Consider the following 16,078-nt stretch of genomic DNA (forward strand, 5'->3'; position numbering starts at 1 on the left):
TTCTGGGTGAATCAAATTATGATTAAAGGTAAAACAAGCAGAAAGTCAAACAACTTTGGAGATGAGCTATAGCTTAATACCACACTTCACACATGAGAGAAAGAAATATGACTGCATTTGTAGGAACAAAGTACCTTCCTGATTTCATGCAGCAAACAAACTAACATTCTTCATCAGAACTGATGTTCTGATTACTGTAGAATAATTACTTGAAATATTTAGTAAAACAGTGTCCAAATTAATTCCAATTACTTTCTTGTGGTAGCACTCAGGGTTTATAGCACTAGATTAAATCGCCGACATATGGCTAATTGCCTATAACAGTGTTTGTTATTGTGGTGCCTCTTACCACTCTAATGTCTTGTTTTTGCAAACCTGAAGGTGTGCACATAGCTTTGAATGTGGGGAGAAGCATTTCCTGACCGGAACAGAATTCTGTGAGTAAAATCTCTCGTGTAACACAGTGTTTGCAGGATCGCAGTACACAGCAAATTACTCTGTGAAATCTGTAATAAAAGCAGTGGAACCACAAATGCCTGTCTCTGCTGGCAAGAAATGTAAACTTCTAGCTCTCTTGTGACTTGGATGGAACAACATATCAATTCATTAGGAGTGGCTGGACTGAAATGGAGGTGGGGTGTTGGTTTTTATTGGCGGAAGTTTAGGTAGGAGTTGTGTTTTATTTGAGGTTGTTGTGGGTTAGCCACTGATTTTTGTTGGATTCTTTTGCCATATATCTGTCAGAGGTGCATTATGGTATGAGATAGGTGTGTTTTTGCATGTTTTTCATGTACTTGATAATAAATCTAAGTAAATCAAATAAATGAAGATGCACTGCATGGGCCAAATTTCCTGCTGGGTGGGTTGACCCACTGAACAGCCATAAATCACTGAACTGAATTTTTCTTTGCCTTCTGAAGACATGTGCTCCAATATCTTAAAGGCGAAAGTCAACTTTAGATACTACCATGAAGAATTATAAAATAAAGTGGAACATGAGTGAGTATAAAGGCCCTGAGTCTGGAAACACCTGAGGCTAGAAAAGCATGGGATCTCACGGCTAACATTAAATCTATTATGTCTTTGGTTGGAGTGGAGCCAGCTGTGGCAAAATAGATTCTCAGCTACTTGCCCATGTACCCATCATAGTGCAGTGAACAACAGATTGCTTCTTCCTTCAGAGACCAAAATCCTTCTGACTTACAGAGTCAGCAAAAAAAAAAGGAGGTGGAGAGAAGTGAAGGGAAGGAAGGCTTGTTTGACTTTTTTGGTTTCTAAAAGATATCTGAATTGGGGCCTGACTTAGTTTACACAAATTTTTAATACTCTTAGGTCAGCTTTTCCTCCTCATCCTGACTGATTTCAGACCGAGACAAAATGAAGCAAAACATGCTTTTCCTCCTCAAATGAAAGGCAAATGGAAACAAATGCTTTTGTGTATTCTTAGGCAAAGGAAAAACAGTGAAATGGAAAGTCTCACTTTCCATCTCTCCTTACTCTGCTTTCGTGAGTGATGCAGAAGCAGTGCCCTTTATCTTAAGCTGAGTAGCTAAATGTCACTTGCAATATGGAAACTTCAGCTGAGAACTTTGTCTCAAATTGTTGCTGATATTGAAGAGTATGTTTAGTTAGGCCATTCTCAGTCTGCCCTATCGTGCTACTCCCCTTCATGAGGTAATTACGTGTTTTCTTGATTCCAGACTGAAACCCAAGAGTAATTTTTACACTCTGAGTTATGGTATCATTCCCTCTTTGTCTGGTATTTTTTTTTTTTTTTGGTTTGATTTTCTCAGTATGTTTACAGACCGATAGGACAAAGAAGAGTGTGTCCTTGAATACGTGATGAAGTACTCTAGCTGCCCTTAGACATCTTGAATTCTTTTCTGTATGAGAAAAGAGACATGGATTTCCTCCTGAGGCAGAGAAGGGAATAACAGGTTTTCCATGTTCTTGTTTCTGGATTGCAAATAGAAGCCTCTAACACCAAATTTATATTGCTTTTAATCAAGATTAACCAAATAAGTATTTGTATACCATACATTTCAGTGGTTTATAATTGATGTTGATTGTTTTCCATGGGTGTTACTTTGGCATTAGAAGTCATAATTTTCTTAATTCTTTCATAGTAATATGTCCTTTGTGGATGTAGAAACTTGTGTTTCATGGAACAGTTCTCTAAATGAATGCCCAATATATCAGAGTATCAATAATGCTTTTTAAAAAAATGTGGGAAAGGGCATTTTAAGGGAAGTTCTCTTCAATGAAGAACAAGACGTATCACAGATTTGAGAAATAAAATTATTTTGCTTATCCTTCTGATATCTTATGCTCATCTATAAATGCCATCATCTGTGATCTTTTACCAAGATTTTGTGATACTTACTATTAAGTCTGCATTTTTAGTCTTAATCTCTGTGAGGTAAACACAGATACCTATTTTATGGTCTAGTTGCTTTATATAACAAATTGTAGCAGCCTGAATTCCCTCTTCACTGTACTAAGTCTATCAAATTGCAGTGCAGTGCCATGCTATCTATGGGAGGTGATATAAATTCAAATTAATGTTAACATTCATCTTGGCAAGAGCTGGGAGATGCACACAAACCTCAAAGGTTCTGTTTATCCAAACTAGATAGAGTGTATATAGACATGGATGCACACATGAGCACAGCTGTACATGCCTGTGTATAAAAAGTGACCATAATTCCTGCATTTTCATTAATCCTGAAGGAATGTGGTCTGTCTGTATTTAAACTAAACAAACTTAAAATAATTTAGTCAAAGAAGCCTCTTTACTAGTGTCCTAAAATCTTTCCTGTGATTGGCATTTATGCTGGCAGTGCATGGACCAGAGATGGACAGGCTGTGGCAAGTGCTCTTGGGGAACTCTAAAGGTGTTTGAGCTAGTGGCATAAGGGATCTCTTCAGGATATCAGATGAACATTTTTCAAGAGCTCTAGACCCCTTCCTAGGATATGTGTTATATATGCATGCAACAATCACTACGTACTTTACTAAAATATAGTAACTTGTACCTCTGATTTCTGTTTTCTCCATAGGTATGGGAAAATTGTATCCACAAAGGCAATTCTTGACAAAAACACGAATCAGTGCAAAGGTACGTGCAAAGTGTCCACCCTGTGAGTTCATTATCAGTTTGAATGATTGACTGGTGGCTTGACTGTGAAAGCTCTGGCTCCAACTGTGCAATCAACATAATGCACAGTATATTACAAACATATTTAATAATGCCAAAGCTTTGAGTTGTGCTTCCAGTAACATTGCTCATTAATTTTTTTCATTAACAAACAAAATGAAAATCACAAATCAGAACAAGTATCAAATTGCTTCGGCAGAAGAGTAAATTGCCTTCTAACCACATAGTGCTGTCTGATTTGAATGATATCATCAGTGATGCAAATTGATTTCCTATATAAAACTGAGAAACCTTTGGGAAAAGTTTCTCAAGGAAAACCTAGTCTAATTTTTACATTTTTCTGAAGTCTTAGCATATGCTAATAGAAGAAGAAAATATTTTTTATGACACAATTAGATCTGCAAGTTGCAATACCAAGATATAGAAATAATTCCTCTTCCAGTTTTATGTTCCTAATTTTTCTGCTAATGTATGAAAATATTTTTAAATGAAATATAGCATGTTTTTTTCTTTTGTGTGTAGCTATATTTGCTGAGGAAAATATTGACTAACGTGTATAGTACTATCTCAGGACTAGAATTGTTACTCATTTATGAATCTGCAGTGTCACTGAGTCTATGGGGGAGAAAATGTGCCTTAAAATTATTCTGTAGCTTTCCACTAGTGGTGTACAGAATACTTTTGGAATATTAAGATTTGTTAAGAGTGGATACTCCTGAAAAGAAACACATCCTGGAGTGCATTTCTATATGTATTAGTAAAAAGAAAAGGCATTGCAGTTTAGGACTGTCTTGTGAGTGGCCAGATATGGGGTGAAGCGAAGCAGCAGAGAAGCATTCTGGGGAAATTATGAGATGGGGGAAAAGTCCTGCCACCCGTGCCAAAGATGTTTTTGAGATTTGTAGAACTGTGTGACCTTATCTATTGCCTGCCAGAAACAGCATTTATTAGCTATTCAGGAGAAAAGCAAGTTGGAAGACTGCAGTTCTAGACTTAGAAAAGTCTACCAACCCAGTTGGTCATGGGCCATTGTCATAAGTTGCGCTGTTGTGCATTTGCTTTTGCCTGAATGTGTGTTTGATTTCCTTGGGGCACTCTTCTGGCAGAATCCTGATAACATCACTCAGTATTTCTTTGAATATCACACCAGGAACAGGACCTCATTGTGTTTAGGGTTTGGTGTTGTTTTTCCTTTTTTTAGGATTACATTATAAAGGAATACCCCTGTGAGCAGAACTTCCTTTGCTCCCATTGCCAGTGGTAAACAAGGAAAGGAGTGTATCTGTTTGTGAAACACAAAATGTGAAGTGAAAATACTGTAAAGAATATGAATGGTAGAATTTTGAGAAAAAAAAAATGTCTGGGTTTAATGTTCTTTATGTTATAGTCAGCTTTAAGATCATTTTTATAGGAGCCATATAACAATGAGTTTGTATTTTCTCTTAGTTTGCTTTCATGCTGTTGTATTATACTGTAGGGCAGAGATATCTATTTCTATTTTCAAAGATGGATCTTTATGACATAAGCAGTGCCATTAAAAGATCATAAACATAATTGGATTTATTAACAGTAAGCTTTATGGCATAAAAATAATAGATGTTTTACTGCTTTAAATGCTGGGTGCAATTTTCTTTCTCTTCAGTAAGGCTGCCAAAAAAACCAAAAAACCTTCCCAGGAATTAGAAGTGGAAGGGACCTGAAGAGGTCAGGACCTGCCTTGGGGCAGGATCAGCTTTGACCCACTGCAGAGGGGTATTTCTGTAACCTTTGCTCAAAGGCCTCCAGTGATGGAGATTCCTCAAGCTTCTCAGGCAATCTGTGATAACACTCCCTGTCCTCACTAAAATGAAGCATTTCCTAATGGCTAATCCAAATCTCTCTTGATGTAATTTAAGTCTATTGCTTCTTTTCTTATCCCCAGTGGACACATAGAGCAGTTTATTCCTTTCTTTTTTGCATCAAACATATTTGAAGACTGATCTGCATCTGCCTTATCTTTTCCTTAGACTAAACACTTGTCCTTTAAATTTTTCCTTAAAGGCAATTTGTTTTAAATTTCTCAATAAGATCTACTTTGCTGGTCTCTCTAATCAGCTCACTCCATACCTGAAGAACTTGGAGCTGGCCATAGTTTTTTAGATGGCCTAAATTTGATAATTTTAAATAGTATAGAGGGGTTTCATATGTCTTCTCTGTGACCACATCAGTCTCCTCTTTGTTGATGTATACATACATATAATTTTATATGTATTTAAAATATAGATGCATCTCTGAGGCACAGGCATGAGAAAAATGGTGCTGGCTTATGCTGAGAGATTCTGTGCAAACCCTGGTTTTGTTACTCTCTTCCAGTGCTGCTGCCAGCCATGCGTTCCTTATTGCATGCTCTGCTCTGGGTTGTTGATTATTCCCTCCTAGAGCTAGAACTTTTCATTTGTCTGTATTGAATTTTGTCCTATTTTTTTCCTGTGGTCTCCTTAATTTACTATGATTTGAGTATAATCTTAAGCCTCCAGAGTGCTTGCAGCACTTACCTCTTTAGTGTCCTCTTCACAGTTAATAAATGGTTTCTCTAATCCACTGGACAAGATAATGTGGAAAAGAGCAAATAATAACAGACCTGGGGAAGATTTTTGAGGAAACCCACTCAGTACACCAGGTAGTGCAATACTGAGCCATTGAGAACTTATTTTTTAAATTGGATCTGCTAATCAGTTTGGCACTTACTTCACAGCATTTTCATCCAGACCTTTTTTTCTCCTATCTGCTGAAAGTTGAAGCTGAAACTGTCTCTAAAACAGTGGAGTCTACATCTAGTCCCTAGAAAAACCCAGCAAAAAATCAACAAACAACTACCATCAACCACCCCCTGCCTCCACAACACAATTCCCCTTTCCCCCCAAACCCAAAAAACCTCCAAACAAAACTCAGTATTCAACCATTAAAAAAGGAAAAAAGCACAATATTTGTTTGCTCCTTTCCAGTCTTTTGGGTGTCACTCACTTTCTGCCAAGTAAGAGATTATCTTGTTAAATGAGCACATCATCCAGTGATGTGTATCCAATGAAGTAGGGTGTATTAAATGTGATGATAGAAATTATCACATGATTAGTGAATTAAGAATTTATTTCAGTGTCATTTATGTGTTGACCAAGTTATAGAGTAAAGCTGAAAGTAGAAAGATTTATTTTAGCAAGGAAATGATTTCAAAACCTCCATGTAACAGCTGATCTGTTAAAACAGGTTACTGTTTAGCAAGAAGTGTTAGTTTTCCTTTTGGAGAAAGGAGGAAGGCATTCAGTGATGTACTTCAAGTCATTCTCCATCATTCCTCAGATTTTTAAAAAGATACCCACAGCATTCCGGTCATGATAAAGAGCAGTGTTATCTCAGGATTTCTCCCTGGTCTGAATTAAGCAGTCAGATCTAAAGTAATCATATGGGCTGCAAGGGAGTTCACTAGGGACACATTTTGACATAACCTCTCATTTTCAGATTGCTCTTTGTTGGTGGGCATAGCTGCTAAGTGAGGCAGAGGAGAAGTAACCATCACTCTGTAACAGAACAATATAAAAAACAAAATAAGCACAGTCATGACAACATGGCCAGAAATCTCTGAAAAAAGCAAAGAACAAATACATATGGAGAATAATGAAAAACAGACACATGATTCATTCAGATGTTCAAACACAAAACCCCTAATGAACAAGTTGGAGAGTTTTGGCTGCTTTTGCTTTTTCCCTTTCCCTCCCCTCTCTCCCTCTTCCCCTTGCTCATTTCCCCTTCTGAGCCTACTGTATTTGCTAATTTAAAAAGTGGGGGAAATGGAATAAAAGAAACCATTCAAGAGAATCATTAATCTGAAACGTGTAGACTCTTCTCTTTCCAGCCCTTGCCCCCCACCCTCTCCAGCCTGGCTTGCCTTTGGTAGACGTACGTGCTCAGAGCTGAGGGAATGAGTAATGGTTCTTTCACAGTACAGTTTCCATACCTCATAGCAATGGAATACAGAACAGTTAATCTGCCAAATACACAAGCCCATTTCTTAGAGTATGAATTACTGTCATCTGCGTCTGCCCTTGCAGACACTGTAATTGCATGCATGCAGATTTGCTTCCTGGTTTAATCAGGGGCTTGCATGATTTTGAGTATTTTGCTGGTACCTTAGAAGATGAGCACAGGAGAATGACTAGAAATCTGAAATTCCACCTGTGGGTTTTTTTTTCTTAATAAATAAATCCTATTAAATTTGTAATTTGTAGGAGACAAACACTTCAGTGGTATATTCTTCATTTTATGTATCTTTTTACAAACCATGGGTGACTTGATATGTTGAATAACAGTGTTTGTCTTAGGAGGGAAATGTGCCTAACATGATGAGGGAAACTACAGTGACTCTGCTTATAATTTTAGTATTTCATGATGACATTTTTCTGGTTGAGAAATGTTAGCAATGATCTATTTCTTTTTGAAATATTAAAAGTAGGGATGCAGATATGTACTCATTAGGATTGGGGTAGGTTTATGTTAAAAAAAAAAAAAGCCATGAGGTCATCTGTGTTAACCCACTATATATCACATACAATTTTATTTCTCCAGTTGCCTTGCTGTTTTTAGACCAGGACATAAAATTTGCAATGACCTATTTTATAAATTGAGAGTTTATTTGTGTAACAAAAATGGAATAACTGGAGGCTTACTATAAGTGCTGGAGATAATTGGAATGGCATGATAAAGTGATGTTTCATATCTCCCAAAAGGAGTCTGTCCTGCCTTGTGTCAGTGTTGCTACTCATATGCTTAAGCTCACCAGCATCCCTAAATACTCTAATGCATTGGAGCTTAATGAGCTGGAGGCTTCTGCTCTGGTATTCTGATAAACAAAGCTTATATTCATAGTAGATAGACCTTGGTATGTGTGTTAGATAAAATACTTTCAAAGCTTAAAATTTTACAAAGTATTCTCTGGAAATATTCTATAAGGACTGAAGGTTATTTGTAATTATATGAAAACATGCATTTTTACTTTGTATTTTTAAATTCATATTCTTAAGATGGGACAATATGGTTGTGACTAGGAATGTGAAGCAAGTCTATGTAAAATAATAAGCTGGTGGGAAAGACCTAAACCAAATAGAAAGCTATTTAGTTAATAAATTTTATTTATTGGGAATAAGCTCGAATTACAATAACTGTGCTGTGTAATTTATGATTCTCAGAATTGCCATTTTGAAAGGGAAAAAAATCCAGACAAGTAGGTCTGTGCCTGATCACAGACTGTAAACTGTTCACACTAGGAGGGCATGGCACAGTGTGCTTCAAGGGGAAATGGATCTTGTAGAAAGTAAATAATTTGTAAAACAGACTTATTTAATTTTGAAACTCTAGACTTGTGTAGCTAATGAATCAGTCCTGTTTTCGATGCCAGAGTAGCAATAGATGGGCTGGGTTTTGAGCATTAATTTTGTTTGTTCACATTTCTTTATTTTTTTTTTCTCTTTTTGATCCACTCCAAAGCATTATGTAATCAGTGGCATAATGGTTCTCAAGTTATGAAAAGTGTAGCAATATGGAATATTTTAATTCAGCAGGTTTTCTGACAGTGAGGTGTTTGTGAAAGCCGGGCACGTGCCAAGTGTCTGAGTGTGGGACAGGAATTCAGAAAGTTTTGTCTGTGGCTCTGCTGGTCCAACTCACCACTGACCTGCAGCAGCCCCAGCTAATCTGGTCCTTCTGCTCCTGGGTTTCCTGAACAGAGTGCACAAACCATGCTGAGTTGTATCAATTTTGGTTAGCAAGCCAGCTGATAAAACCAAATCTCCAGAGATAGAAGGGCCAAGCCTTCAACAGTCTCACTGAGTCCCCATTTTGCATCAGTTGAAGGGAAAAAAAGCAAACTTGCAATGCTGTGTGTTTTGATAAGATGCATTAAACAACATGATGGTAGTTGTTTAAAATTTGAAAATATTTGGAGGTATTTTTGTCTGTTTTCTAGGATTTTTTTTTTTAAACTTCAGGGTTTTTTTTTACTTTTACTCCTGTGGTTTTTATAAGTAAAGGTTGAGATAATTTTTTTCTGTTTAAATTAAAAAGTAATATTACTATGGAGCCACATGAGACCAAGAGTCAAGTCTTAAGAAAAAAATACCTAAAGGAGGCATCTAACCACGATGATGGCAGGCATACATCAAAATGAAAAGAATTGCCAGTAAAAAACCATGAGGTTGTTCCCTCACAAATGAAGTCTAAATTCACACCCTAGCTTAGCAAATAAAAGCTTTTTTGATCTCTGGGCTCATGAGCTATGATGCTCTGTAAATCTGAGCACTTTAAGAAGTTGCCAGGAACTATATGGGGGGTGTGGGAAAGGTGCATATATATATATATATATATATATATATATATGTGTGTGTGTGTGTGTATATATATATATATATATATGTATAAATAACTACACAGTTGTCTCCTTGAATTTATAGATGATGTGTTCATGGGTGTTTAGGTGTCATAACAAAGCTATTTTCCTGGCACCTGTTGGGCTGGCCAGCAGGCATTATTATGTCTTGGCAAATGTGCAAGTGTTTTACAAAATCTCATTTTAGCTTGGAGGTAGAGATTCTGCGGTGTGTATATTTTTGAATGCTTTTCACATCTGCTGAAGTGAAATAGGAAAGGATTCAATGAGTTGTGCCCAGCAAGTCATCATAGTTTGAGCACACCAGCACTGGGCAGTGCATCAATGTGGTGAGGATTGAGACATACCCACCCCAATGCCGGCAAAATGCACCTCAGCAAACATTCTTGACTGCCTCTAAATGGTGCTCTGTCACAAAAAAAGACCTCTAAAAGTTGTTTAGTGAGTTTAAAGCCAGGTCCTCTACAGAGAAAACTTCTTCCTAATTAGTTCCCCAGACATTTTCTTAAATGACTTCTTTGCAATTAAGTAAAAAATTTCCTGGGTCATTATCTTTTCATAAATGAACTCATGGCCTAGCAAATATTTTATATAGGGAGACCCAAGATGCTCAAGTATTCTGTGACATATCTAATCTGTGATTATTCTTAATTTACTGCTTCCAAAATCTGCAGACCCATATCGCTGACAAATAATTGGTTTAACTTTGTTTCCTTCCAGAGAAATAAAAAAGTAAAATTTCCATTTGTACGCGGTGATTAATGTTTTGATTCATTGGTCCGTATAAAACTTTGCCAATAGCTTGGCATTCACTTGAAGTGCATTTTGGGACTGGGTAATGCTAGTAGGCTCTTAGTGGTCTCAGCAGACTTAGAAATAACTATTTCATAGCACAGAAATGAGCAGAAGAGAATTTTTTTTATCTGAACAACAGCTCATAATCAACTTTGTTGAAAGTTGCCTTCCAATGCCTTGACTTTTTCAAATGTCTTGAAGAATCACTTTGCTTAAACCTCTTTTTCTGATGTAATGATATAGCATCCTATACACCAGTAAATGTTCAGCCTCTGGTTGCTTGAAGGCAAGTAATCTCTTCTAAAAGTGATGGTACTCTGTTCAGGAGTTACTTTCTCAAAAGTCTCAAGACCTTCAGCACAGCAGCTGACCTGTCCAAGCCCGGGGCAGAGGCAGGAGGAGGACAGTGCCCAGCTCCTTCTTTTTTCTAGGGCCTACTCCATTAGGCTCTCTCAGAATATACAGCATATGCAAAACATATGCTGCCTTGATATAATGACAATTTGATAATGAATCCAATTGAAAGGCTCTTATTGAGTGTGGGTACTCAACAGGAGCCATTCTGAATCAGATCTGTGAATTACAACACGACTTCATTTCTGTGTTTTTCCAGCAGAGAGGTCACTGCTCACTTTTCCCCTATTACTGCGCACCCCCTGCTTTTGTTTCGAAGAGCAGCGTTCGCTTACCCAAGTGAATTAAGTAGATGTTCTCTTTCTTGGTAGAGGGTATGAAACTGTGAAACACTAAGAGACTGGGCCTTCATTTTTATTACATCTGTCTATCTGGGTGTCTCAGGGCTGCCTGTCTGGAGATGGTGCAGGATTGCTTGAGCAGGAATAGATGTGCAACGCAGGAGAAAAATCATAACTGCTGGCAATAAAGATGTAGTTCCCTCAATGCTGATCAAAAGAACCACCCACACCGCTTCTGGGAAGGGAACTCCTGGGTATTAATAATAGTGTTACATCTATTTAGGCTATGGTAGCCATATACAGGTATGTGAGCACTAAAGCTCTAGGCGCTAATCAACAGTACAGAAAACAATTGTACTCTACAAAAAAATGACTAAAACCCTTGTCCTATGGGCTTTGCAGCTCAGGTCTTTGAAAAAGAGCACTGGGTCCACAATCAATTTAGGTACCATAAGTAAGATTGGGATTTTGAATGGAGTTAAATGACATGTCTTTAAATTACTGAACTCTCCACCAAAAAAAAAAAACCAAAACCAAAACCCCTAACTAAACCAGCCTTTCAGCTCTCCCGAGAATAATAGTACATTTGGATAACATTTAGTGAGTTTTTTCAACCCAGAATGTTTTGAGAAGAGCTAAATTTATAGATGAAAAAAGGACGTGCTAGAAATGACTCTCCTACTTTATGAAGTGGTTTTTGTCTGAGTGGGTCTTCCCCAGGACCAATAATTGGCTGATGTTTTCTTCCATTAGATGGCAGTGGTGTGATATGTGGTTTCTCTGGACCCCAAACTAGAAGTTTTAATAAAAAATTACAAATGGTTAAATTTTTCTTAGTTTGGTTTCCAATTTCAAAGTCTCCAAGCTGCCAACTTTTTATTCACATAGAAGTTTACAACTTATTGTCCAGTTTAAAGCAGAAGAGGGCTGTGACTTTCAAATAGAACCAAGATAAATATTTTCAGAAAATTGGCAGTTATGTAGAATGGACCCTCAGTTTTCCTGCTGCAAGAAATCTGGGATGGATTTAGTTTTGGTCCACCTGAAGTAACTACAGTAATTCACTACTTGCACCTCTATGGTGGAACCAGAGCTTGTGCTGGTTTTGCCCAACAAAGTATTGGGGAGGGAGGTATAGGTATGAGAGTAGAGGGTGGAAAGAATAGGAAATGATTGGAGAGAGGGATGGGAGTCACTGCAGCAAGTTGTAGCATCACACTTGTGATAGAAATGGGCAGAGGCAAGAAAGAAGAGGCTCAAATGTATTAAACAAGAGGCTTGCTTGATTTCATTCTATATAGAATGTTCTGTTTTATTCTAAACAAAAGAGAAAAAGGGTTGGGTATTTTTATATGATCTTTATTAAGATTTTTCAGGCACATTCCTTTGCTGCTTGTGATATTAGTTGTGCTGTTGTTTTTATTGACTTATTAAATATGGAGCAGTAAACACTATTTATTTTTAAATTAATTGAAATGGAGTTGTTGCCCTTCATGGCTTTTTATTAATTGAATATTTTTGCTAAGCTGTCTGCTTTCAGAGCAAAGGTTGCAGTCAGGAGATGGGGGTCAATGGGACCTCCATTTAAATGCATGTTATCTCTATGTTAATTGCCTGCATATTTAACCAACCAAGCATGTCATTCTGCAGAACGTAAAGGTTTTTGTGGTCAGCCTTTAATCACAAAACAGCAAGAAAAAGTCTCAGTGACCTGGTTTGCCTGAGGTATCTTAGTTGCTCTTGTCAGTCACTTCAGCTCACAGTAAATTGCAGGCTAAATTCCGCATTATTGATGGAAGGTATCTTTAGAAAAAGCCCCAAAACTAAGGGGGAAAAGCCCCCAAACATCTGTGCTCAATATTTTAGTGTTTAATTTTTTTGTTCATTTGCTGCACATTGTTTTAGTAATTTCCTTTTTAAATAGAAACAGGTTTTATTGCTATTATAGACAGTTATTAGAGAAGAAAGTAATGGAACAGACATTAAATATGCTTCAAGTTTTGGAGATGCATACATATTTATCAAGTTGGGTGAATTTGAGTTCTTACATCAGAAAGAATTGCATAGCTCGTGTCTGCCATGCTCTATTTTCTTGGATTTTTACTGCAGAAGTGGTAAAATTGTTACACTTTAAGGAGGAGGGGGTGTATGCTGTGCAACAAATCCTTCTGAGTACTGGGATTAACAAATTTCTGTTGTATTTTCACCAGTGTCTACTAATGAGATTGAGGTTTTGGAACTTAAAAGTGTTTGAGATTGCTACCTCTGTCAAATTTGCTGGAATGGGGTCAGTCAGTTCAAAAGTTATGGGAAATGAGGGTCTGACAGGGAAATATATGTAGATATTTCTGCTCAATGTTCTTTACCTTGCTTTCTGCTTCTTTTGTAATAATTCCTGGAATTCAGTTTGCCTTTCTGAGCAAATAGGAAGCTGACACTTTTATGGACATTTCAAAGGGCATCATAATGTAAAACCAGAATTTTCTCCTGTGTGCATCATTACATTTATCTCCTTTAATTTCTTCTGGTTTATTACCCAGCTGCTTAATTGAATAAGGTTCTTCTGCAGCTCTTCACAGATGCATCTCCTGTTTTGTCTCCTAAATAATTTTGTCACCTCATGCTTAGCCTCTTCATGTCATTTAGTAGTGAGATCTGCAGTATGGGTCCTGGCAAAGTTCCTTATGGAAGTCCACTGGTCCTGCTCCCCCTGTGTAGGAAAGATCATGCCCTCTACCCTCTCTTTTTATCTCTTAACCAATTGTTTACTCAAGAACTTTCCCTCTTAAGCTGTGGCTGCTTATTTTCCTTAGAAGTCTTTTGTGAGGGTCTTGTCAAATGTCTTTTGGAGATCTGAGCAGACTATATTAGCCAGATCACCCTTATCCACAGGCTTGTTGACCTTTTCAAAGTACTCCAATAGGTCTGTGAAACAAACCTACAAAAGTCAGGTTAACCCTTTCAACATACTTTATTTCCATTGATTTTACTCTCTTTCTGTGATTTCTGGTGTTATGACATCAAGTTTACAGATCTTTACGTACCTGAATCTTACCTGGGGTGTTTTCAGAATGTTGGGACCATGTGTGCCACCTCCCAGTCCTCAGGTACAAAGTCAGTTTTAGGGAAAAAAAAACCTGCACACCACTTTTTAGTGTGTGTAATCTGTTATTGTGTCCTGGAGCTCTTTTCAAACTGGGAGGGTGAATACCATCTGTTGTTGCAATTTGTTAGTGTTCACTTTTTCAATTTGTCCTATAACCTTCTCTGTGGTCATTGAAAATTAAGACTTACATCTGTTCTGGACTTCCTAAGCAGCTGCTCTCTGAAACAGCACCTAAAAATGTGATCTTTGTATTGCATCCCATTTTGCCCAATCTGTGTAGGGATGATAAAAGTCCTCTATGAGCACTCCACTGACTGCTTTTCCATATATTTCTGCATTTCAGCTCTTGAAGATTATGTGTTGTTCTCTGCCATGCTTTGTCTAATCATTTCTACCCCACCAGCACCCCTGCTCTGTCTTTGCCATGCACATTAGATCTTGATGTTAAGATGATCCCCTCATTGCATTACTTTCACAGTTTTTCTATGACTGTTTTACGACTGTATTATGTAGTTAAATTTACCCATCTTATTTCTTAAGGCTTAATACATGTTTCATTTGTGTTGTCAGCACTGCATTTGAGTTACTTTGCAGTATGTCCACTTAGCTTCTCGGACCTGGTGTTTTATTTGCAGGAGGGGTAGATCTAGTGATCACCTTCTAATTTTCTCAATTCCCCCATCTGCTTGCCTGAAGAGAGATTGTCATCACTCCAACCTGCTCCTTCCTTCTGGTTAGCTCCAAGTTCTAGAGGGACATTTTCAAGGCAAGAAGATGCAAAGTCAGCAGCTCTTAGTGTGAAAGATCCAGCGCTGGATTACATCCTGCTTTACCACCTGAGTCCTGCCTTGAACCAGCAGCTGCCCTAACAGACCTGGACCTGCTGCCCTTGTGTGCAGCTGTCCCAAGGAAAAAACATGAAAATTATAGTTGGCATATTAAATTGATTAATTCCACTTTAATTTCTTCTCCCAAAATATTTGATAGGGTTGTTCCTTCTTCTTCTTTCTATCCAGGTAATCTAATTGCCTTTCCCTTCCTCTTGCTGCCCTAAAGACAAAAGCTAGAGTTTGTTCCTTCTTCCATGCTGTCAAACTCATGCCTATGGTCTCAGTTTTGTTCTTGGAAATGCTGAGACTCTTCTTGCTTGACAGAGTATAGAGAAGGATTGGTGAGGAGTAGAAGACAAAGCATTTAAAACAACATTCACAAAACTAGAACAAAATAGGAATGTCTATGAAGAAATCAGTGTTGGTTATTAGGCAAGGGAAAAAATGTGTATACAATGCTGGCAGCTAGAATAAGTGAGAGTAAACAGGCCATGATTAAATATGGGTGAGAGTTTCTGACCATCAGAGCAGCCAAGTTTTGGTACAGAGGGTGGAGCAAACTCAGTTTTTATGACAACAGAAGTTGTGGCATGAGCTTGCTTGAGAGTGGGGTCAGGATTCTTTCCTGTGCATGCATTTATTTTGAAGAGTTCCCCCAATATTATGAGTCTGGAGTCAGGCAAATGTTGTAAGATAGACTTTCATACAGCTTCTTTAATAGTTCTCAGTAGCTGCACCCCCAAAAGGAGCACTGGGGAGGGAGCTGGGAGACACGTTCCCTTTAGGACTGCTCTCCTCTGTGAAGAAAAAGCCTGCCTCTTGAGTTAAAATACAGGACAACTGTCTCACTCATCCTGAGCCAACCTGACTGGCTGTGTTGGAGCACATGGGAGTGTGTGGGGGAAACTGTGATGATTGGCTGAAATGCTTGGGAGCAGGAGCTGGAGGAGTGAAGTGTGGCTCTGCTACAGTTCATCTACTTGCAAATTACCTGTGTGTTTGCCAGTGTGAGGCCTAGGAAATGTCTGCAGGTTTGCACATTAAAGAAAAAAAAAAACCAAAAAAAACAACTCCAAAATG

The 16,078-nt window shown here is 37.8% G+C and overlaps 1 protein-coding gene across 13 annotated transcripts in view; it reads left to right on the forward strand.

The window, feature by feature from the left end:
* RBMS3 (RNA binding motif single stranded interacting protein 3) overlaps positions 1-16,078 on the forward strand; it is a 703,116-nt gene that overhangs the window by 379,627 nt on the left and 307,411 nt on the right. For all 13 annotated transcript variants that reach the window (XM_031503883.3, XM_085573225.1, XM_085573232.1 and 10 more), the window contains one exon: positions 3,060-3,118. In XM_031503883.3, coding sequence (XP_031359743.1) covers positions 3,060-3,118 — 59 coding nt within the window. The remainder of the gene's footprint in view (positions 1-3,059; positions 3,119-16,078) is intronic.

This window comes from Lonchura striata, chromosome 2, assembly GCF_050655825.1.
Source record: "Lonchura striata isolate lonStrDom1 chromosome 2, ASM5065582v1, whole genome shotgun sequence".
Lineage (NCBI taxonomy): Eukaryota > Metazoa > Chordata > Aves > Passeriformes > Estrildidae > Lonchura > Lonchura striata.